The 22,405-nt window shown below is 57.7% G+C and overlaps 1 protein-coding gene across 1 annotated transcript; it reads left to right on the top strand.

Annotated features, from left to right (window-relative positions):
* Positions 1-697: 697 nt before the first annotated feature.
* ITGB3 (integrin subunit beta 3) lies at positions 698-22,240 on the top strand. Its single transcript, XM_075171254.1, has 15 exons — positions 698-939; positions 6,285-6,370; positions 10,668-10,860; positions 12,908-13,160; positions 14,099-14,261; positions 14,891-15,052; positions 15,211-15,306; positions 15,513-15,602; positions 15,988-16,122; positions 16,603-17,032; positions 19,283-19,505; positions 19,700-19,800; positions 19,922-20,041; positions 21,132-21,298; positions 22,045-22,240. Exons 1-15 carry the CDS (start codon positions 882-884, stop codon positions 22,111-22,113), a joined length of 2,346 nt encoding a protein of 781 aa, XP_075027355.1. The 5' UTR covers positions 698-881; the 3' UTR covers positions 22,114-22,240.
* Positions 22,241-22,405: the final 165 nt, after the last annotated feature.

Consider the following 22,405-nt stretch of genomic DNA (forward strand, 5'->3'; position numbering starts at 1 on the left):
TGCCTCAGTTTCCCCATCTCTGAGAAGCCCCTTGGTATCACAGGGGAACAAGAGGTTTATTAAACCCCTTCGGGAGGCACCCACAAGCAGCTCCAGCATTTCAGCAGGGGGAATTCTTGTGCAGATCCGACTCCCTGTACTTGCTCAGTACAGAAGCAATTTCTGAGGACACAGAGGGGAAAAAACAATACAAGTGAGAAGAAAATCAAGTCCAAATTATCTGACCCAAAGCTGAACTTCCCTCCCCTTGCGACGTCCAGGTTTATACCCAAACTGCTGGTTTCACCAGGTCCAGTTCTTGGCTGGGTCTCACTCAGCTCCCAGCTCCGTTTCAGCAGATATTCCCCTTTGCACCAGTGCTCTGGGGAGGGGAGCTGAGAACCCACACTTTCATATCTGTATTTATTTGCGCTATCTCCCCTTAAATCCTTGAAGTCAGAGGCAGCTCAGACTGGGTTTAAAACCCAGGCTGCCTTTCATGCAAGAGTTAATAAAAGGAGGGAGTGAGCAAGATTTTGCAAGGAATTAAACCCAGGCGAAAGAGCCTATGGGAAAGAGTCTGTTACCAGCCCCAGGGCTGTGGGTCACCAGTGCCGTGTACTTGCTGCCAGGGTTTATTAGGTCCTTGTCTGAGCTGAGAGAGCAAAAAAAAGCATGAGAGCTGCAGGCAGAGCAGGCGGGGGCACTCCCTGACTCAAAACTGAGTGACGAGCCAGCACAGTTTCCTCCGGCCGGCCCCGCTCGCCATGTGTGTCATACACCCAGACTTATGATTCATCTCCTGAACTGCTCAAAACCTCCAGCCGGCCCAGAGCTGCTCTCCATCGCTCACGGCGGGGCCGGTCCAAGCAGCCCCCCACGCTCGGGGCTCGGAGGAGAAGATGGGAAAACTCTGCGTGGCTCTCGGGATCCTCGTGCTCTGCGCTGCTGGCGGCTGGGGTAGGTTTACAGCCTGTAGCGCTGTCGCTTGCTTAAAGCCGCGTCATTTAGTTTACAGTTATTTCCCCAAAATCCCAGGATTTTCTGCATTCCCAGGATCTGGGATTTCCCAGGAAAATCGCTCGGAGGGGGAGCTGGCAGCCTGAAACCTCGGCATGGTTCCCAAATACAAAGCACCGCTCAAGCCGGTTGAGCTTCGGCTGGGTCGGGGCCAGGAGGGTTTCTCAAAGATGTTATAGGGTCAAGCCATGGTTTGGTGCATTATTCTCGCACTGGGTGCGGCAGGTTTATATTCTCTACCTACGCTGTGTTTGGCTCCGGGTACTGGTTTGTAATGGAAGCACTGGGGTGTGACTTGGGCTCCTTCCTTTATAAACAGAAAATACGCTGGGGGAGTTTGCAGGGCAGGTAGTCACTGTATTCGTGTCATTTTAAGGGGATGGGGTGTATTTATGTCAGCGTTGCTGTCTTGTGTTATTTTTTCTTATGCTATTTTGGTGCTTTTCTTTAAAAACTCTGATTTCTGGCATTAGGTGATTTCAGGACAAATGTAGTTTGTATTTAAAAAAAAAAATCCAATGTGTGAAGCATGGAGAAGAAGCCTAGAAAAGCGTTATCTCCTCCCCAGGTGTGTTTCTGGGGCTCAAAGTAAATTCTGCAACTGCAAAATGGTGTGGTGTGTTCAGCTCCTGATTTATAAATCAGTCCCATTGTTTTTGAGGCCAGACTCGAGGGGGTTTGGGGCAACATTGTTCTGTCTAAAGAATTCCAGACTTTGGTGCATTTCCAGGAACAGCCTGAGGCTCCGATCTGCTGCCGGAGCGAGCTGTCATCAGTACAGGACATAGGATAAACCCTGGAAGAGTTTGAGTTTATAGAGCTGCAGTTTGGGGCTGTGCAGGTGATTTCTCTGGTCCTGTGTGTCGGTGCCTGTAATCAGCTGAGCTCAGTTTGGGGCATCCCGTCTCTGGGAAGATGCTGGCAGACAGGGAGAGGTTCAGGGAAAAGACACAGTCCCGGGACGGCGTGGGCAGATCAGCCAGAAAAGCCCAAATCCTTATCGCTGAGTCAAGCAGAAAGGTCAGAGAGGATGTAAGTATGGTTTGTGCCTTTATCAAGTTTTCTAAAATATCTTTATCAAGTTTTCTGCGTGCACATTCTTGCTCAAATTAGCAGAGGAGGAAAAAACAAAGTGTGTGGCTGGCTCAGGCGGTGCGTAGAGGAGGTTATTTGGAGTGCAGATTGGGGACTGAGTAATTTTCTCCAGCCAGGGAAGGGTGATGCTCAGCCACAGACGTCTGGGGTATTTCAAGTGCATCGTTTCACCTCGCTCGGGGCCGCAGCGCTGCCCGGTCCCAGGCGGGTGGTTGCCATTCTGCCCAGTTTATCTCCAGTTTCCCTCTATTTCATGTGCTAGGATTTCTTGTTTTTTGAAGCCTGAGTCTTTAGAATCAGATCATTATATGAGACCAGCTGCTTTCGTAGTGAAAAAATGCAGCTTTTGTACTTGGGTTTATTAGTTTTTATGGCTGGAAAAACAAGTCCCAAAAATGAAAAAAAAAAAACCAAAACACCACAGAATTTATTAGTTTAGGCTGTGCTGGGATCTTGTTAACCTGCTCACAGGCAGGCAGCGTCCTGAGCCTGGGAAGCGCTGCTGGGCACTCACAGGGCCAAAACCTGAGGGGGCTCAGGCTGCAGCATCCTCTGCTCTCCTCCGCCTGTGCTTTTGCTCCTACCCACCCTGCTCCCCAGGGTCCCCGCAAAGCCCTCCCGACACAGCATCCTGCGTCCAGCCACGCAAGCAGTGCTGGAAATGCCAAAATAGAGACATTTCCCCGCAGTGGGGGGGTGAGGCTGCCTGCTCGCAGCAGGACGAGCTGCGTGTTTGGATGGCGATAACTGCCCTGTGTTAATCCCCGCTGGCGCCCAGGGGATTTTGGCCCCTTCCCAGGGGGAAGGGATGGCCCTGCTCCATCCAACCCTGGGTTAAATGCAGCCAAGAATGGTGCTGGAGGTTGGGGAAGGGTCCTCCATCCCCAGGTACGTGTCTTGGTCATGGAGCGATGGAGACCATGGGGACCACAGGGCTGCGTGAGTCTGGGGCAGAGACACCCCTGGGCTGGGGCTTCAGGCAGCCCGAGGGGGCAGGTACCGGCCTGCGGGGACACTCTGGGCAAAGCCACCACTGCCAGCAATGGCATGGTGACACGCTGTGAGGGCAGACCCCAGGGCAGCCTCCGGCATGGCAGCATCCCTTCCACAGCGACCCTCCGTGCTGCAGCCCCCTCTAACCCCGTGTGCTGCTCCCTGGCCATGGGGCCGTTGCTCTGTCCGGGCAGAGCCCAGCTCATGGCCCTTGTGCCAAAATCAGCCAGAAAATTGGGTTCACATCTCCAGCATGGTGTGGGGGGCAGATCAAGGCCCCCCTGGACTGTGGGGTGCCGGCAGGAGGGGAGAGGAGGAAACCACCGGGGCGGAAAGGCTGTGCACAGGCAGGAGGTAATGAGTACCAAATGCTGGGGAGCAGATGAGCTCTCCAGCCCAGAGGGACGGTCCTGGGGCTCATCAGCCCCAGAGCTCAGGTTTCGTGGCATGACCAGGCAAAGCAGAGGCAGCCGGGGGCTCAGCCCGCAGGCACAAGCTCGGAAATCCTCCACGTCGTGTTTCAGTGCAGCCGGGTCTTGCCGGGACCAGGGTCAATGCTGGTCCCCAGGGACTGGTTTTACCCCAGGGGTTGTACGGGCAGAGCTGGTGGCTCTGGGGTCTCTGCCCAATCTCAAAGCAGCAGAAATCCCGGTCTCATCACATGGCTCTGCTCGGGTGGGTGCTGTAGCCGCGTGGTGCTTGTTTCCCTGGAACATCACGCTGCACAGGGGAAACTGAGGCAGGGAGCAGCTGAGGGACTTGGTTCAAGTCACAGGGGAAACCTGTTTGAGATAGGATTTGGACCAATGTGTCTCACATCCCAGATGCTGGTGTGAGCCCTGGGTCCTGTCCCCAGGCTGGGAGCATGGCTGTGGCACCCATGGGTGGCAGGGGCCCCTACCAGCTCTGCACTTCCCCGGCCAGCTGGCTGCTGGGGCAGAGCCGGGTGACCAAACCATCCTATGGCGAGCTAAAACCCACCCCTGGGGGAACAAACCCCACACTGGCATTAAATAGGAGTCTGGGCCAGGAGCGTTGCTGGTGGTACTGTGTGCTGCAACCCAGCCCCAGCCAGCGCTGCAGCCACCGCGGCCGTGAGTCGGACGTGAGAGCAGAAAGCAATGAAACTCTTTGCATGGGGCAGGCGGCTACCTGGCACCTCTCCCCCCGACCCTGACCCAGGGGCCGTGGCGCTGGGCCAGGTATCAAAGCATCGGGGCTCCCCAGGGACCTGCAGTTTCGGGAGCTGTTCCCGTGTTCGGGCATGTGGCCCCAGGGTTAGCAGCTCTGAGAGTTTAATCCCGAGCACCTCGAGCTGCCAGGGCCGTCCCTGTCGGCTGCCAGGGTAATGCCTCCCCTGCCGTCCCCGGAGGGCTGAGCCGCTGCCAGCCGCGCCGGAACTGGCTCCCAGCTGCACGGCACAACACAAATCCAAGGCACGCGCCGGCGCTTGGCAAGGCGGGAGGGATTTCGCACGGACACGGCAGGAGCAGGCGTGAGAAGCGGGAGCCGGCACTGTTGGTGCCGCTGCTGCTTTCTGAGAGCCCTTTGCCTTCTCCCCGGTCAGCCCCCGCTGTCCAGACCCGTCCACCCCGGGAGGCAATACTGCTGTTAACGCATGGCTACGTGGCCTTGGTGCAGGAAGCACCGGAGCTCAACCTGTCGCTCTTTTGGGCAATGCTAAATTTAAAGTCTTTCCCATCCTCACGCACTGCAGCCGGGTATTTTGGTGTATGGCGAGAGCTCTGGGAGCGGATGCAACCCCAAAACTGGTGCTGAGCCAGGCAGTTGGGATTTAGCCTTTAGTCCCCCTGCGTGGGACGAGCAGGGGGTGCGGATGGCAGAGGTCCGATGGGGCACAGCAGCCCCGGTGCCCCGGGGCACGTCCCCAGCAGCCGCTGGCCTTCGAGACAGCCACAGCATGTGACAGCACCCTCGTACAGGCACACACATCCATGACACGCTACACACGCAGCCACTGTGCACACACACATGCACACACATGCACACTCGTGCTCCCAGACTGTGTGCCAGCGGACACGAGCGCTCGGTGCCGTCGCCGTTGTTCTGCCCAAAGACCTGATGACATCGTTTCACCGTTTCCTCTTTCTGCTTTGTGTTGCATTTCCTGCGGCTACAGAAAACGCTGCTTTTTCTGCCTGCAGCTGCCGGGGAAAGCCCTGGGCAGGGACAAGGGGGACACAGGGCAAAGGGGAGACCCCAGCACCCGCTGCTCCATGCCAGCATCCCCTGGGCTCTCCAGCCAAGCAGGCGCATGGCTGCGGTCTGCTCTGCCTGGGCAATCCTAAAGCTCTGCCGAGATGCTTGTGCCCCGGGAGGGAGGAAGAGCCGAGGGTGACGCCACCGCAGCCGTGCCCCCAGCCGCTCGCCGCATCGGCCATCGGCAGTGGGAACCGCAGAGCTGCACGGCCCTGCCTCTGCCGGAGGAGCTCCTCCTGCCCCGGCAGGCGCTGGCGCTGCCCCGGGGTCCCTGTGGGCATTTTGGGGCCCTTTAATCCCCCACAGGGACCCATTGGCCTCTGACCTTCACGACTGGCGTGCCTCTTCCAAAGTCCCCACTGCCACTTCCACCGACAGAGTCCAAACTTTGCCCAGGGCATCGGCGCAAACCGTCACCAGCGTGTTTCTGGACTCATGCCCTTTCCCTCCCCTCCTTTCCCCGGGTTTGAACCTGAGCCAAGACCAGCTGCTGAGTTTAGTGTCTGCACAAGAAGGCACCGACCACTCTGGGTCAGGGACAGTGGGAAGGGGCAGCAGTTCCCCGGCCGCTGGCAGGGCTGTGGGTACCACACTGCGCCCCTGGGAATTCACCCCTTCCCCCTCCCTGCGGCCCCAACACGTCTGCAGGGAGGCACAAGGGGACGTGTCCTCCCCCCCCTCCAACACATCTGCGACGTTGCAGGGATGGGGGGACCCTTTAAGGAGCTGGCAGGTGGGAAATGACGCTCGGTCCTGGGCAGGATGAAGCCCAGCTGGTACCAAGCTGGGGAGGTGGTTATAAAAGGGGCAAGGAGGCAGCACCTGGGGTTTGGTGCTGGGAAAGGGGTTAGAGCAGAGCCCTGGGGGGATGGGGGCTGTGTCTGCTCATGAAGCTGTTGGCCGAGCACTAAGATTTCAGCACACGTGTGGATTTTGGGCTCTGCAGGCTGTAACCGCTCTCTGTGTTGCTGTTCCAGGGGGTAACATCTGCACCACCCGCGGGGTGAACTCCTGCAAGCAGTGCCTGGCCGTGAGCCCCCTCTGCGCCTGGTGCTCTGCAGAGGTAAGAGCTGGGGGGAGGCTGAGTCGGGCTGAAGCACGTCCCCGAGCAGGACAGGGACGTGCAGGAAGGGACGAGCCTGTGGGCTGTGGGACGGGTGCTGGTCCCTGCGTTACAGCCACAAGCTTGGTCTCCATCTGTTCCCACCGTGTCTAAACACATTCCTCGGTGGCATCTGGCTCTGACCGCAGCTCGAGATGCACATCACGGGGCTCGGGCTGCCCGTTCCTGCCACGCTCCAAAAATCTGCCCCTTATCTGGGTGCGTCGGCGGGAGCTACGTTGAGCTGGCTGGGAAATGTTGATGTTTCCACTGGGAATTCACTTTGTCTCTCAAAAAATGTACATTTGAAAACCTAGTTTACTTTTGGTTTGATTCTTCAAAACCCATTGTAAAGCTCTGGCTAAAGGAGTTTAATTGCTGGAAGGGCTGGAAAGGGAAGGGGGCCTGGTGGGAGGAAGAAAAAATACTGATTAGAAGTCAGGGTTTGGGTTGAAAAACCTTTTTTTCATTGGAAAGAGCGGGGGGAAGGAAGACAAGGTGCCTGGTTTTGGTTACTGAGCTAAAAAAGATGCGAGAGCTGAGCTGTGGCTTTAAAATCACCCTGTCTGGGTGGGTGAGAGCCTGGAAGATCTGCCAGGCTCCCCTCCAAAACTGCTGCCCTGGGGGTCAGTCCATGGGGCCATAAAAAGAAGGACTTTCCCAACAGGATGGGAGAGCAGCCCCAGGGCAGAGACAAGGGGAGGTGAGGCTGGGATGGGGAGAAGTGATGAAACCTCCTTCAGGGCTTCACAGCAGTTCCCCCTCTGGCAAGGCTTTTCTTGCTTTCTGCTTCTCCATCGGTGAAACCCTGCGGCTGTGCCCGTGGTGCCCACTGGGACTGGGAAAAGACCTGGGAAAAAGTGATCCAAGCTGGAGAATGCTGTTGGATCGTGCCTGCGTGGCCCGATGCTTTGGGGTCAGTGCGTATCTGGAGGGGTACCATCAGGTACCGCCAGGATCTCGGTGTGCGGTGTGAATAATCACAGATTATTCTTATCTCCTGCAAGGAGTGGCTGAATTTTGCAGCGTGATAAGGGGCCTCGCTCCCCTCTCCGGAGGGGGAACGATCCGGCTGGGCTGGGCTTGCTCCTTCCCAGCCGCCTTCCTGGGCCGGGCTGGTGTCTTGATGCTACAGCGGGGGCTGTGATGGGGTTGGGTTTTTTTTTCTCCACATCAGCAAAGGTTTCCAAAAAAGGAAATATTTCCAGTGCTGCTCAGGGCTGTGCTCATGGACAGACGTGACAAGCAGCGAGGGAGCCGTCCTGCTGCCAGCAACCAGCCCCCGGAGAGCCAGGCTGTGCAAACTCTGCTCAGCAACTCTGCCTCCAACATCTGGACCACATTGTCTTAATTTAGCAAATGAGGTTTTTTTCTGTGGGTTTGTTTAATTTCCCTGGGGTGGGGGAGGTCTCTGATACTGCCCCCCCCTTTTTTTTAAAGGGACAGTGCCCTTATTTGTGCTCCTCCTGCTCCCACTGCAGCCCTTTCCCACCCCTGCTGCCTTCCCAAGGAGCCAGGGGTTATCAGTTACTCCTGCTCCATCCTGGCTTTGGACAGGAGAAGGATTTCATTCCGGTTTCTTGTGATCATTGACCCCACCGAGTGCTGATGCAGAGGAGAATTGAGTTTCATTTATTTTTCAGAGACCTTGACCGCTCTTACCAACAAATAGACATGCCCATCCACTCACTTTTCCTTTTGGAAGAAGTCAACCAAGCCTTAACACTGAGACATGGCTCTAAAATCACTTTGGACATTATTGCAGCAGATCTTCCAGGGTCTCACCCACCCAAAAAGTCACTCGCTCTGGTTCCCTTGGAGGAAAGGTGGAGGCAAGGCTAGACCAGGGTTTGATTTAGAGATGCTGCTGGAAAGTTTTAGCTTAATCTGTGGAGGCATCTGTGCTTTGGGTCCTCCCAGGAGCTCTCCTGCAGAGAAGCTGATGTGTGTGGTTGCCTTCGAGATGAAAACGGAGATGCCCTGGGGATGTGTGACTTCCCGCAGCCTCCCCACCCAGCAGAGAGGGAGCTCGGGGATGGAGCTGCCCTCGCTTACAGGGTTTGGAGGCAGCAATCGGGGGATAAAATCATCAGGTTTCCCATCCTGGAGGGAGCTTGAGCAGATGCTGAGCTGAAACCTTCCCTGCAGCAGGACAGAAGTGGTCAAAGGGGAGGTGGAGCACCTCAGCCACGGGCTGCGGGATGGCGTGTGATGGAGGAGGTGGGAACACGTACACGGACCCCGCAGCAGCTCCGTGGTGGGGAGCCGATGCCGTCAGGGCCATGCTGATGGGAAAGTGGGGTTTGCAGGGTGTGTCCCAGAGGGTGATGTCCCTGCGCTGCGAGTTTGTCACCAGCAAGCCTGGGCTGCCGCCGGCTCGCTCCCACCTGGGGCTGTGTCCAAGTCGCCGAGTCTGCAAGTCTACGGAGACTGGGGGGAAAAAATAGCCTGGGGGCTGCGAGGGCCTCGTGGCCAAATGCCCCATCGACGGCGCAGTAACTTTTTCCTTTGCCTTCTGCAGCAATTTTGTTGCTGGGGAGGCTCCTGTGAGTCCTGAGTCAATCGTGATGTTTAGGGCTCCAGGGAAAGGGGAAGGATGCAGCCCTGGGGTTAAATAGCTTCTCCATGGAAATCTCACAGTAGGAATGATGCTGTTAATCCCAGAAGATGCCACATGTCCTTTGAGGGCCTGGGAGTCCCTCTGGATCTCCAGGTATCACCCAGTGCCACAGTTAAAAACCTGTCTGCCCAGCCTGCTTTTCACCTGCATATCTTTCCAGTGATTTCCCCGCCCGGGACAGGAATGTAGGTGATGATTGATGGGATCTGGAATAAACCAGGCACCTCTTCCCACAGCGGGGAGCCCCGTGGGGCGAGCCTGCGGGGTGGGTGGGTGCGAGGGAGCTAATTTAGAGGGATGACTTGTCTTCTTCGCCGACAGCGTGCTGTCCAGGCGGTGAGGGTGGGAGCGGGAGGCCGTGGGGGAGGAACACGCCTGCTGATGTGTTTTCTGGCTATCGCTTGGCCACTGTTTCCAGAGGGCTGTAAGCCAGCCAGATTGCGCTTTTCCACTTGTTTGCTTAAAACGCACAAATTCATTCCTGGGTTCAGCCAGCCTGAACCTGGGGTTCCTGGATGGGGAACCTCTCCAGGGCTGGGAGGCTGCAGTGTTGGGGTCCAGCTTCCCAGCAGCAGGGAGGGAGCTCAACCAGCCGCACTGGGACTTGTGCCACCCTCCTTTGCTGCAGGGAAAGGCCGTGCCGGTCTGCTGCAGGACTTCGAGTGTAGAAAGATTTGGGCTGTAGGAGGGAGATGGAGAAACCCCTCGGAGGGGAGGGTGGCTGCTGCCTGGAGACAGCAGATCCTGGCAGTGTCGGGCTGGGAAAGAAATTCTTCCCATATTTGTCTTCATGAGAAACCGAAGGGACGGGAGCCCTTCTGAATGCGCCGTGATAACGGCGAGGAGCCGGGAGCTTTCTAGGAAAGGAGGGACGGGGCCGGAGCCCCACCGTGACTCCACACTTTGTGCTTCCTCCCCCTGACGAGCACTTGACGGCTTCTCCCGCAGCCTTTTCGCTCTTTCACTCCTTTTTTGGTTCTTTCCCCCGGCCGGCTCCATCCGGCAGGAAGCTGGAGAGCTGGAGATAAGCCTGAACCGTTCTCGGACAGGAACCGAGCACCGCTTCGTGCGATGGGCTCACCCGCAGCAGGGCTGTTCCTTGCTCACGGCGGGATTTCTAAGGGCACATGTCAAGAAAATCGAGGGAAAAGGGGGCTCACCTCTTGCCAAACTTCAGAAAATAATAAAAAAAGTCCTAGACTCTACCCCTCACCCCCAGCCTGCCATGTTCACATCCCACCTCACCCTCTTCTAGCCATCCCGTGTAGACGGGCTTTCCTTTTAGCTTTGCCAAAAACCAAACCCAACCTGAGTCTCCAGCTGCTAGGAGTCAGGAGGGAGTTTGGCAGGGATAAATTATCCATTGCTCCTTGGCAGGGGTTGCTGAGCTCCCCCGTGGAGCACAGCAGACCCAAACCCACTCTGAGCCCCAGCAGGACTTGCTGATCCTGGATCCCCTCTGTCTGTCACCTCCCTCGAGCAGAGACCGTGTGCCCCAAATAGCCTCTTATCCTGGTCTTGCATTAGGTGTGATAAAGCAGGGGCTCTCCGGGGAAAAGGGGGCCCTCTCTCTTCCTCCCGGCATAACCCCGGGGGTTCCCGGGGGATCTGGCTCCTGATGACATCCCTCTCCCGCAGGACTGGGCGCAGTCGTCCCCTCGCTGCGACCTGCGCGCCAACCTCCTGCAAAACGGCTGCGGGCAGGACTACATTGAGTTCCCCACCAGCACCGTAACCCTCCTGGAGGACCGACCCCTCAGCACCAAGGGCTCGGGGAGCTCCACCACCACCCAGATGAGGCCTCAAAAAATACAGCTGAACCTGCGGCCGGGTAAGAGCCCCCAAACTGCTGTGGGAAGGGGAGACGCAGTGAGAATAACTCAAAGGGCTCAAGCGATGAGTGAGCCATCACTCTGCCTCGCTGGCCAAGGCTGTCTCGTGTCCATCGGGGGCAAGGCCAGGCTGCACCGAATCCTCCGGGAAAACCCCTAATGGGCAGCCGGGCTATCTGCAAGCAGATTTCTGCTGTTCAGTCTCTTGGCTCAATCCTGTGGTACCCCAAGGGGCAGGATGGGATGCAACTTCAACAACGCACGGGCTTATTTTATAAAGCCATTTAGACCTTAGCCACTGCTGCTGCACTCTGAATGCTTCGGTGGAAGTCAGCTCGTGTCTAACAAGCTGTAGAGCAGCTGGCAGCGTTGGACTGCCAACAGGTTCCTGTAATTTCCCAGGCTCGTTTCAGCCAGGCAGACTGGAGCCAATTAACTGTTATGGTCGTTTGCCAGCATCAAGGAGTTTCAAGCGATGCCAAGCAGGAGGCAAAACTAACGGGCGTCACTCGCCCAAGGTCACAAAACTGGTTTGGGGAATGTGGAGCGAGTGGTGCCACCACCGTGCGCTGCCCCACACATCGCCCACCCCTGGCCATCCGCTCATGGGTGCATCTTCCAGTCTCATCAGGAACAATTCTGGTTCCTTGTGCTCATTAAAGCCCTGGGGCCAGATATCGGTGGGTGATAGCACATGGCATGCTGTGCACAGCCAAGAGAAGTCCTGACCCATCTGAATGACAGCACTCTGAAGTGTCCTCATGCAATGGGGACATGTAGCTGCTAAGTGGCCCTTGCTCTATTTAGGTCTAAAAATATTTGGCCGGAGGCAGGTAGGTGAGCTGCTCTGGAGAGGAACAGCGGCGGTGTGCAGTGCCGTAAGTCCCTGTTCCTTGGAAGCAGCAGAAGAAAACCCCAGCTTGATACCATCTCTGCCCAACCAAGAAGGCTTGGCACGAGTCATCTGCCTTGAGTCATGAATCAAGACCAAATGGTGAAGGATATTAGTAGGGCAGGTCACAGCCCATGTCCCACAAGCTCAGAGTCCTCATGGTTTTAGCTCAAGGAGAAACAGATGCTCTCAGAGCACGAAGTTGGGACCCCTGACTACGTGGCGGTGCTCCAGCAACGCAGCTGGAGGGGGGATGGAGCTCTTTGGGCTCTCGTAGATTTTGAAACTTTCTCCATCCTGAAAGTCAGAATGTGATGTGCAGATTTAGAAGGAAATATGAAAACAACAACAACTTAAGCTCAATTAAAGCTTTTTTCTTCAACATTTGAGGTGTTCGGAGAAGGCTGCAGCTGTGCCCCAGCTTACATTTCAAAGAAGCCGTTTCAAAGAACAGCAAGAAAGAACCTTTGTCTCCTTTAAAAAGCAGAAAGAAAAGGTCAACCCTAAGTGTTTTCAGCACTTTTTTTTTTTCTCCCGAAGTTCAAAAGTCATCAAAACTGGCCTGTTCCCCAGAAGGTTCTGTCTAAGGAGGTTTTTGTTTCAATGGAAAACATTTCACTAAAAATTTCCCAGAAGGGGCTGGGAGGAGCCAAGAGGAGAGGGAAGGAACAGGGTTGGGGGAGGCCCCAGGAGATGCTCAGAGTCCTTGGGAGCTCAGAGAAGCCCGAAGCAGCCATGCAGCCCCCTGGTAATCCCCGTAAGACCTGCTGCCCACACGCTGGGTGTTTCACTCACTCCATCCAGCATGTGTTGGTCATACTGTTCGTGCAGGACAGCTTGGGGGGTCAGCTCTGAGCAGGAGGATCTGCTCATGTCCTGGTAGTGAGAGGTTTGGAGAACAGGAGCCATAAGCCACATTTGCCGTCTCCAAGGGGTGCACAGGATATCTCCTGTGCAAGCACCCTGCCCTAAGGGCTTTGCCCCTTTGTGTCTGTTTAACTGTAATGTTCTCCTCCCAGCAGCTTTAAACGATCCGATCTCCTTGGGTTCCTAGTGATCCCGTAGGTTGATTTTTCTCCCTAGTCCTGTGATAAGCCCCCTTTGCTCCTCCTGGGAGAGAATCTCTCTCATTCTGCTGCCCTGTCACATTACAGATGACTCCCAGATCTTTCGTGTCCAAGTGCGTCAAGTGGAAGACTACCCCGTGGACATCTACTACCTGATGGACTTGTCCAACTCCATGAAGGACGATCTGAGGAACATCCAGAACCTGGGCACCAAGCTGGCTAGCGAGATGCGCAAGCTCACCAGCAACCTGCGCATCGGCTTTGGGGCCTTTGTGGACAAGCCCATTTCCCCCTACATGTATATTTCTCCTCCGCAAGCCATCACAAACCCTTGCTATGAGTAAGTCCCAGGGTGAAGGAGTCCTTTAAGGGCCAGAAGTTAATGGAACGGGGCTGGAAATCCATAGCAATGGATTTCAGCAGGGAGTTGGGTGCCTGATTTCGGGCAGGGTTTAAACTTTGCTGCACTGCATGTGCATGCCCAGAGGAGGGCAATGAAGCTGGTGAAGGGCCTGGAGCACAAGTCTGATGGGGAGCAGCTGAGGGAACTGGGGGTGTTTAGTCTGGAGAAGAGGAGGCTGAGGGGAGACCTCATCGCGTTCTACAACTACCTGAAAGGAGGTTGTAGTGAGGTGGGGGTCGGTCTCTTCTCCCAAGTAACAGCGATAGGACGAGAGGAAATGGCCTCAAGTTGCGCCAAGGGAGGTTTAGATTGGACATTAGGAGAAATTTCTTTACTGAAAGAGTGGTCAGGCCTCGGAACAGGCTGCCCAGGGAAGTGGTGGAGTCCCCATCCCTGGAAGTATTTAAAAGACGTGTAGATGAGGCGCTTAGGGACATGGTGTAGTGGGCATGGGGGTGTTGGGTTGAATGGTTGGACTGGATGATCTTAGAGGTCTTTTCCAACCTTAATGATTCTATGATTCTGTGATTCTGCTGGCACAGGGAGGAGGAGCAGGTCCAAACTTTGAAGTATCATTGTCACTGAAAAGCTCTTAAGGAAACAATTTTCCACCATTTTTCAGGAGAGATGTTGAGGCTCAAAGAAAGTGACTCCTAAAAATCCCAGCAGGACAGAGGCTGGGAGCTGACCTGAGCCCAGCATCACTAGAACATGTGATTGATTTTTTAAAAGGTCCTTCACCAGCCTCCGGCTGCGTCCTTGGGCTCTTGGGGTGGTTGGGTTCCTCCAGCACATCCCAGACAGGACCATGGGATGTGGGATGGGAGCTGGAAGAGCCCTGTGAGCCTCATGCCCTGACTGCTCTCCTCCTGCAGGATCGGGGAAACCTGCCTGCCCATGTTTGGCTACAAACATGTCCTGTCGCTCACGGACGAGGTGACTCGCTTCAACGAGGAGGTGCAGAAGCAGAGTGTCTCACGGAACCGCGATGCACCTGAGGGCGGCTTCGATGCCATCATCCAGGCCACCGTGTGCGACGTAAGGGACAAGAAAGCCTGGCTGGGGCTGGGAGAGGGTCATCAGGTTGGGCCTGGTGGGTTGGCAGGGACCACCCAAGCCCTCCAGGACAAAGCCATAAGCTCTGTGGAGCTGCTGTGGGGCTGAGACCTGGACAGGGTGAATGTTCAACAAGGACATTTCTAGGCCAGTAGCCAAGGCAAGGGAAGAGCAGGACCCTTGCGTGGTCCTGGGAGGAGAGAGGAGCAGAGCAGGTGTTTGGGGACTGACGATGATCCCATGTCAGCCCTGCAGTAACCAGCCCAGCAGGGACATCTTCTGCTGTGCCTGCACCTTGATTTTGCTGGAGATGGGAGGGGTTGCATCCTCCAGTCATTAAGCACCTTGATTAACACTCCAGCAAATTAAAACCTGTCTTTCACCTGTACAAGCAGCCCATGCCCACCTGCCAGGTTCCACAGCCCACCCACCCCCCCCCCACAGCACTCCCCTGGGAGACCGATTGCCCGCGGTTCCCTCTGCAGTGACAGCTTGGTCCCTACGGCCAAGCCGTGACGCGGGGTGGCAGCGAAGGCAGCAGCAGGGTGCTGGCACATAGGGCGGCCCTCGGCACGCGCTGCCGCACGACTGGGAGCTGCCTTTCGCGGTAGGAGAAGATCGGCTGGAGGAACGACGCTTCCCACCTGCTCGTCTTCACCACGGACGCCAAGACCCACATCGCGCTGGATGGCAGGCTGGCTGGCATCGTGCAGCCCAACGACGCCCAGTGCCACATTGACAAGGATAATTTCTACTCGGCCTCCACCACGCTGGTAAACCCTGACCCGCACATGGTGTTGGGGAGCCTGGAGCTCCTGTTGAGGATCCCCATGGGATGGGATAGGTGGTCCAGCCCTGGTTAGAGAGCATGATGGGGACCAGGGTGGTTGGGGGTACATGTTCCCAGGGTACAGCCTCTCCCCTTCCCCAGGACTATCCCTCTCTGGGCCTGATGACTGAGAAACTCTCACAGAAGAATATCAACTTGATCTTTGCTGTGACCGATACGGTCGTGGGCCTCTACCAGGTAACAGCTGCTGTGCAAAGCCAGCTGGGGGGCTGGTGGGTCCCGAGGAGCACCCTTTGCAGCTGGCCATGGGTGGCCAGACATACCCAGTGGCCTTTTGTCCTATCAAAGCTCCTTGGGAAGCTCCCACGTGCCCAGACACAGTTTGGCTCGGCGGTGGCATGTTTCCCCTTCGCAAGCAGACCATGCTTATGATATTTCTCCAGAACTACAGTGAGCTGATCCCAGGCACAACTGTGGGCACCTTGTCCAGAGACTCCAGCAATGTCCTGCAGCTCATAGTGGACTCCTACGGGGTGAGTGTGCAGTGTAATGGCCCCACAACAGCTCTCTCCCTCCCAAAATAGCCACTGCTTCACGCTGCAAGCAGCCCACACAGATTTGGCAGCTCCCCCAGCTCCGAGCATCCTCCCTGGACCAGCTGTGAGCATCTGCCTCCACCCCCGCATGCGGGGACCCCAGGGAAGGGAGGTCACCATGTTCGCTGCCAACCCCTTCCCATCCTCGAAGGCATTTCCCTGTGGGGAACGACGTAGCAGAGTCCTGAGAAAGACTCGGGGCACTTGGCTCCTTTCCCAAGTGCATGGGAGCATCACCGCGGTGCTCGGGGAGACCCCTCCCCGGGACTGAGCCCTGCCCAGCCTGTGCTGTCGTCTTCATCGTTCCTCTCTCCTCCCCCAGAAAATCCGCTCCAAGGTGGAGCTGGAGGTACGTGACCTCCCCGAAGAGCTGTCGCTGGCCTTCAATGCCACCTGCCTCAACGACGAGGTCATCCCCGGGCTCAAGTCTTGCATGGGGCTCAAGATCGGGGACACGGTGAGGATCCTGTTCATGCGCTTGGTTTTTCTCCCCCTCTATGTAGCAGCGCTGCCAGCTCGTCTGATGCTCTCCAGCAGCACCGTCTGCTTGCCCCACCACCTCCTGGGTGACACAGACCCTTGCAGGGCACGCTGTGAGCTCTTTGCAGTGGAGAGAGGGGTCCAGCTGGGTGGCTGCAAGGAGGAAAATGCTTTTTTGGGTCTGCTGGATGCAGACTCTGTGGTCCTCTAGCTCAGCCCGGGCTGCTGGCCATAGTGCACGGGCTTTTGGACTGATTTAGCCTGGTTACTGTGGCAGGCAGATGCCCTGACCCAAACCGTGCTGGGACAGCTTTGAAAAGCCCAGAGAGACCTGGTGGGTCCCGTTTCTGGGCTGCTTAAGCTTGGGCATGGATGAGGAGCTAAGCCCAGCCTGGAGCGGGTACCCCGATACCGTGCCAGGGGTACTGACACCCAGATGTGTCCTCCTGCCCTCCAGGTGAGCTTCAGCATCGAGGCCAAGGTACGGGGGTGCCCACGGGAGCAGCAGAAATCCTTCACCATCAAACCCGTGGGCTTCAAGGACGCCCTGACGGTGGTGGTGAACTTTGACTGCGACTGCTCCTGCGAGGGCCAAGCCGAGGCCAACAGCTCGTCCTGCAGCCGAGGCAACGGCACGCTGGAGTGCGGCGTGTGCCGCTGCAACCCCGGGCGCCTGGGCTCGCACTGCGAGTGCTCGGAGGAGGAGTACAACCCCTCGCAGCAGGACAACTGCAGCCCCCGGCCGGGCCAGCCCCTCTGCAGCCAGCGCGGCGAGTGCATCTGCGGGCAGTGCGTGTGCCACAGCAGCGACTTCGGGAAGGTGACGGGCAAGTATTGCGAGTGCGACGACTTCTCCTGCGTCCGCTTCAAGGGTCAGATGTGCTCAGGTGAGTGCTGGGCTTGGAGGGGAGGCAGCTTAGGGTGTTTGCACCAAACTCATGGATGAGGGAGACAACTGTTTTGGGGCTTGTCCCATGCATTGTCCCCACCTCTGGCTTTCTCAGCCGTGGCTCTCCCTGGACCAGCCGTAGGTCTGAAGCAATGCTGGGGGGAATTACTGCCTTTTTGGCAGCTTGTATCACCTTCTGTGCCCAAAAGCCATGGCAAAATGATGGGCGCTGAGGGTTAAAAGCAGACCTCAGTCCCCGCTTAGACTCAGGAGTCCCATTTGGGTGGCCAGTGGGCACCCAGGGAAGCAGCTCTGGGGTACGCAAGGCAGGGACTGGCCAAACCTTGCTCGAATCACAGCCCCTGACACATCAGAAGTATTGTTCTGCAGGAGGAAACCCCAGGGTGGAGGAGAGGGGTGGGGAGAGGCAAGTTTTATCCTCCACCCAGCTCTTGAAGACTCCCTCTTGGCAAAAGAGGTGGGGAAGCAAATCCTCCTCCCTCACTGGTCTTACGGCAATGGCCCTCCTGAATATTCATCTCTTCCATGTGCTACCAGACTCCAGCCCCGGCTGCTGCTCCTCTCAGTACTGGGGAGAGAGGGCCAGGTCCTTGGGTGCTCCTCCCACGCCAGGGACCAGGGAAGGAGCCCCTTTCTGCAAAACACCTGTCCCAAGTCCCAGGAGCGGTTTCACATGTCCTGATGTGCCAGGTTCCCCATCGGGAACCCCCATCTAGGGTTTATCCCACCCACGTCTCCAGCTGGAGGTCTGAGAGAACCCCGGAGCTCTGCCCCATCTCCTGGTTTTTCAGGGGATGCGAGAGGCAGCGTCCAGGGCTGGGGCATGAAGCTGTGGCACGTCCCCTCCAGGAGCAGAGCACCCCAAAAGTGATTCAAGGGGGGGAACGAGAGAGGGGTAGCCAACCTCCTTCCTCTCCCCAGCCTCCCTGCGTGAGGCCAGGCGAGGTGGCTGCTAACAGTGCCAAAAAAGCCACCGCTTTACTGCTGCCAGCTCAAAAATCCTCGGGAAAATATCGGTAGCCAAAGCTGATCCCACTCTGCTGGAGCCCAGCCTGGGTGAGATGAAACCTGCTGGCCAGATGACACTCGGTTCCTGCTCCCCACTGTCCCCAAATCGAATTTTTCGGACCCCACCTGCCCCTCAGCTCAACTTCATGGCTCACGGCTGCCTCTGTGCTGCTGGGCTTGATCCTTTATCTTAACAGCCTGCTGATAACGGAGGTGGCAACGCTGGGGATTTCCCCCACCCTGAACAGTCGGTGCCCTCGGGGAGCCGGGCGCCTGTCCCTGCTCCCACTGCCTGTTTGCACAACGGCTGCCGGATCCGGCGGGTGAAGGGTGACGATGGAACATTGCCCCCAGACTGGGCGAGCTGTTAATTAACCCGATCCGTCTGCCCTGCCGGCATCGATCCTGTCCCACTGAGCCACTTCCCTCCAGCCTCCCCGACTGTTTCCATGCCTTGTCACCCAGCGTGGCACTGTTTTCCTGTGACTCAGTCCTGGTTCCTCATTAACAGGGTTACACATTTATTTCTCATGCCGGTGCCCCCGAGGCCGTGGCGGGGAGGGTGCCCGGCCGATCCCCTGCCGGGAGCAGCGTTGCCGATGTGCCCCGGCACACTCGGGGCTTGGGACGGGTCGGCGCGTGCCGGCTCCGCGGCATTTCCACCACTCACCATGTCTTGTCTTTGAGCTGAAATCAAACCGCAATCCAAATAGCTCCAGGCTTTGGCAGGATTTGAGCACGTCTGTCTGTCTGATTAAACCAGTCTCGGCGAGCGTGAGGAGCTTGTGGGGCTTTTCCCAGCAGTCGGCTTCCCCTGCGTGGTCTGGGGCTGGGATTTGGGGGGTTTGACCAGATGTGCTGACTCAATCTGAAATTAAAAGCCAAAGCCAAAGCTTGACTAGCTCAGAGACAGATCTGACTGAGCATCTCCAGCTGCTGCTGCCAACCTGCCAGAGCTGGGGCAGCTCAGCTTGAAATTCGGCAGTGTCATCTTGTCTGGGTGGAATAAGGGGAGTGGTGGGGACATGACGAAGGTGTGAGCTGCCGTGTGTCCCACCCCAAGGATGGTGGAAAGGGGTTGTCCTGGGCAGCTGGTCTGCCTTGCCGTGCCCACGGAGGTGGAGCTGCCACTCTGGGTACATGGGCATCCCGTATGGGTGATGCTAACGAGATCCAACGGGACACTTGAGGGTCCTGATGCCCTCTGGGTTGTCCCCAGGCCACGGGCAGTGCAGCTGCGGGGACTGTCTGTGCGACTCGGACTGGACCGGTGACTACTGCAACTGCACCACCCGCACCGACACGTGCATGTCCAGCAACGGGCTGGTGTGCAGCGGTCACGGCTCCTGCGTCTGCGGCAAATGCGACTGCACCCAGCCCGGCTCCTACGGTGACACCTGCGAGAAGTGTCCCACGTGCCCGGACGCCTGCACCATCAAAAAGTGAGAGAGGGCAGAGAGGTGGGACGGGCCGTGCGCCATCAGGGAGCTGGCAGCGGTGCTGGCAGGAGGTCTCACTGGCTGCAGCCCGGTTGGGTTGGAATTGCGACGATTTCCGCAGCCTGAGACCAAAAAGTGTGACCGTTTCCCTGGGGAGAGCGTGGAGGAGCTCACAGTACCTCCCTCCTCTTCCTCAGGGATTGCGTGGAATGCAAGAAGTTTGAGCGGGGACTGCTGGAAAAGCAGCAGTCCTGCAGCCGTATGTGCCGCGACGAGATCGAGACGGTGCAGGAACTGGGTAAGAGAGGAGACCCGAACCCCTGCCCTAAAGCGTGGAAATGCGGGGGGCTGCATCCGTCCACTTTCCCCCTGCGTGTGCATCCCCCGGCGTGGGGACTCTGAGCATCTCGCTCTGGCAGGCGACAGGGGCAAGGACGCCGTGAACTGCACCTACAAGGACGAGGACGACTGCGTGGTGCGGTTCCAGTACTACGAGGACTCCAGCGGCAAATCCATCCTCTACGTTATCGAGGAGCCAGGTAGGAACCAGCTGCGGCGGGCTGGGGGGATGCAGAGCATGCCGCGCTGGGTTTCTGTGCTCAATGTGTGGATTTCAAGTCCCCTTTGTAACTCTCACCCCAGCCAGGCTCGTGGGGCACCACGGTCAGGGAGTGAGAGAGGTTCAAGAGCTGCTTTGTTCCCTGCTCCGTGCCACCGGTGCCGTGATTTCCTCTGTCTCACATTTCCCCACCGTGTTGCTCGGTTATTTCACCCCACATTGAGGCCAAAGATGGGGGCTCAACCTTCCCACCGTCCTGATCCTGTTTCTGACTCCATGGGTGTGATTTTTCTCGAGAAGCAGATAAGAGCTGGCTCCCGTTAGCCAGGCGGGAGCAATGCTGCGTCTGTGCCCCAGGGCTGGGATACGGCAACCCCCCGCCACGCAGAGCAGCCCCAGGGTCTCCAGCAACCTCGAGGTCTGACTTCCAGCTGAGCCGGGGGCTGCGTGGCCGCAGATCCTTCGAAAGCGGGGCCACGAAGGCAGCTGCCAGCTCTAATTACAGCTGCCTGCCATCGGCAGGGCTGCAGCCCACCCTCCCCGGCCCCCGCACCCGGAGGGGAGAGGCAGGCGAGGGCCGGGGTGGCCGCACAGCCCCGGGCAGCGTGCGGGGGGAGCAGGGTGGCTGCTGGGGTTCGCCCCGGATCTTGCTGCCCCGGTTTGCTGGCACGGTGTACTCACAGCCGGAGAGCCAGGGCGGTGCGGGGCATCAGCTGGGCTGGTGGTTTGGGGATGAACTTCCACCAGCCCAAGGACTTGGTCTCCAGTGTCATCCCCCGCTGTGGGTGGGACCTGTGGTGCCCCTGACCTGGACTGTCCAGACTTGGGTGCAGACCCCCACCCTATAGACAGGAGCTTGAGGATCTCGGCACGTGCACTCCATGGATGGGATCCTCCTTTTTAGAGTCTGCTGTGCTCAAGAGTAGAGGCTCCTGCTCCCTAACAGGGGAGGGTGAAGCCCTCCTGAGACCAGAGGAGCTCCATGTACCCATGCCAGGCAGCCCCAGAGCTGCTTTTTATTGCCCTGGGGGTGCCAAGCCCCCCTAACTCTGCCCTCTTCCCTCTCCCAGACTGCCCAAAAGGGCCGGACATCCTGGTGGTCCTGCTCTCAGTGACGGGTGCCATCCTGCTCATCGGCCTCGCCGCCCTGCTCATCTGGAAACTCCTCATCACCATCCATGACCGCCGGGAGTTTGCCCGCTTCGAGGAGGAGAAGGCCAGGGCCAAGTGGGACACGGTGAGGGCCAGCGGGTCGGCTGTGCAGGGCAGGAGTCCCTGAATCCCACAGCCCCTGGGTTGACTCGATCCAGATCCCAGTGCTCCCAGCACGAGAGCCCCGTTGCTGTCTGTGGTCCCAGGGCATGGTCGTCAGGGACCAGCTTGCCCCATGCCTCTCTGAAGCATGGCACACTGTCACAGGCAGGACGCGGTGGCACTGCCAGCCTGGACACCCCTTCCCGTAGCCCGCTGCGGTCCCAGGGGCTGTGCACGGGCGATAGCAGATGTCCCAGATGATTTTCCCACCTCCAGCATATCCCAAGTACTTGTCACCAGCGTGACCCTCTTACTCACTGCCCACACCAGTGTTTCCATCCCGTGAGCGAGGCGGAAGGTCCCTCCTGCCACAGGATGCTGGAAGGGCTGAGGCACCTGGAGCACGAGGGAGGGGGCTGGGACCGCACTGGCCCCTGTTCCCCACCTCTCCTCCGCCTCCCCAGAGGGAAGGGATGGGGTGGCTCTTTCAAGAGGCCTCTCTGCTCCTGAGCTCCTGCTGCCTTTCCTCTCCTCCATGGCAGCTTTTCCCTGCTCTCCCCATGAAACCTCACGGGGAGCCGTTAAACTGCGCAGCCGAAGCCTTGAGCGGAGACGTGGATCCACCACTCAATGCTGAAATGGTGCCTCAGTGTCCCCAGCTGTAAAGTAGAGCGAATGCTGGTGGCAAGCACAAAGCCATGACGCTCTTTTTCCTTCTTGTTCTTCCAGGGCAACAACCCTTTATACAAAGAGGCTACGTCTACCTTCACCAACATCACATACCGCGGGAACATGTAAGGATGCCGCATCCAGCACTGGCCGTGGGATCAGCCAAGGATCCGTGGGATCTTCTGGAGTCCGGTTTACAGAAGAGCTTGTGTGTGTCTGCGTGTGTGAGTGTATCTGCGTGTAATTTAACAATCCCTCGACTGCCTCCAAGGCCCTGGTGTCCGTCACCCCACTGTAACTGCAGGGACGTGCTTTCCACAGCAAACCTCTCGTCCTTACCTCGGCGGGTCGCCTCGCGGGAGCCGGCGGCCCCTCCATACACTGAACGCGGAGAAATGGGACTTTCTCTGCTGGCGAGTCT

The sequence above is a fragment of the Calonectris borealis genome, chromosome 22 (genome assembly GCF_964195595.1).
Source record: "Calonectris borealis chromosome 22, bCalBor7.hap1.2, whole genome shotgun sequence".
Taxonomy (NCBI): Eukaryota; Metazoa; Chordata; class Aves; order Procellariiformes; family Procellariidae; genus Calonectris; species Calonectris borealis.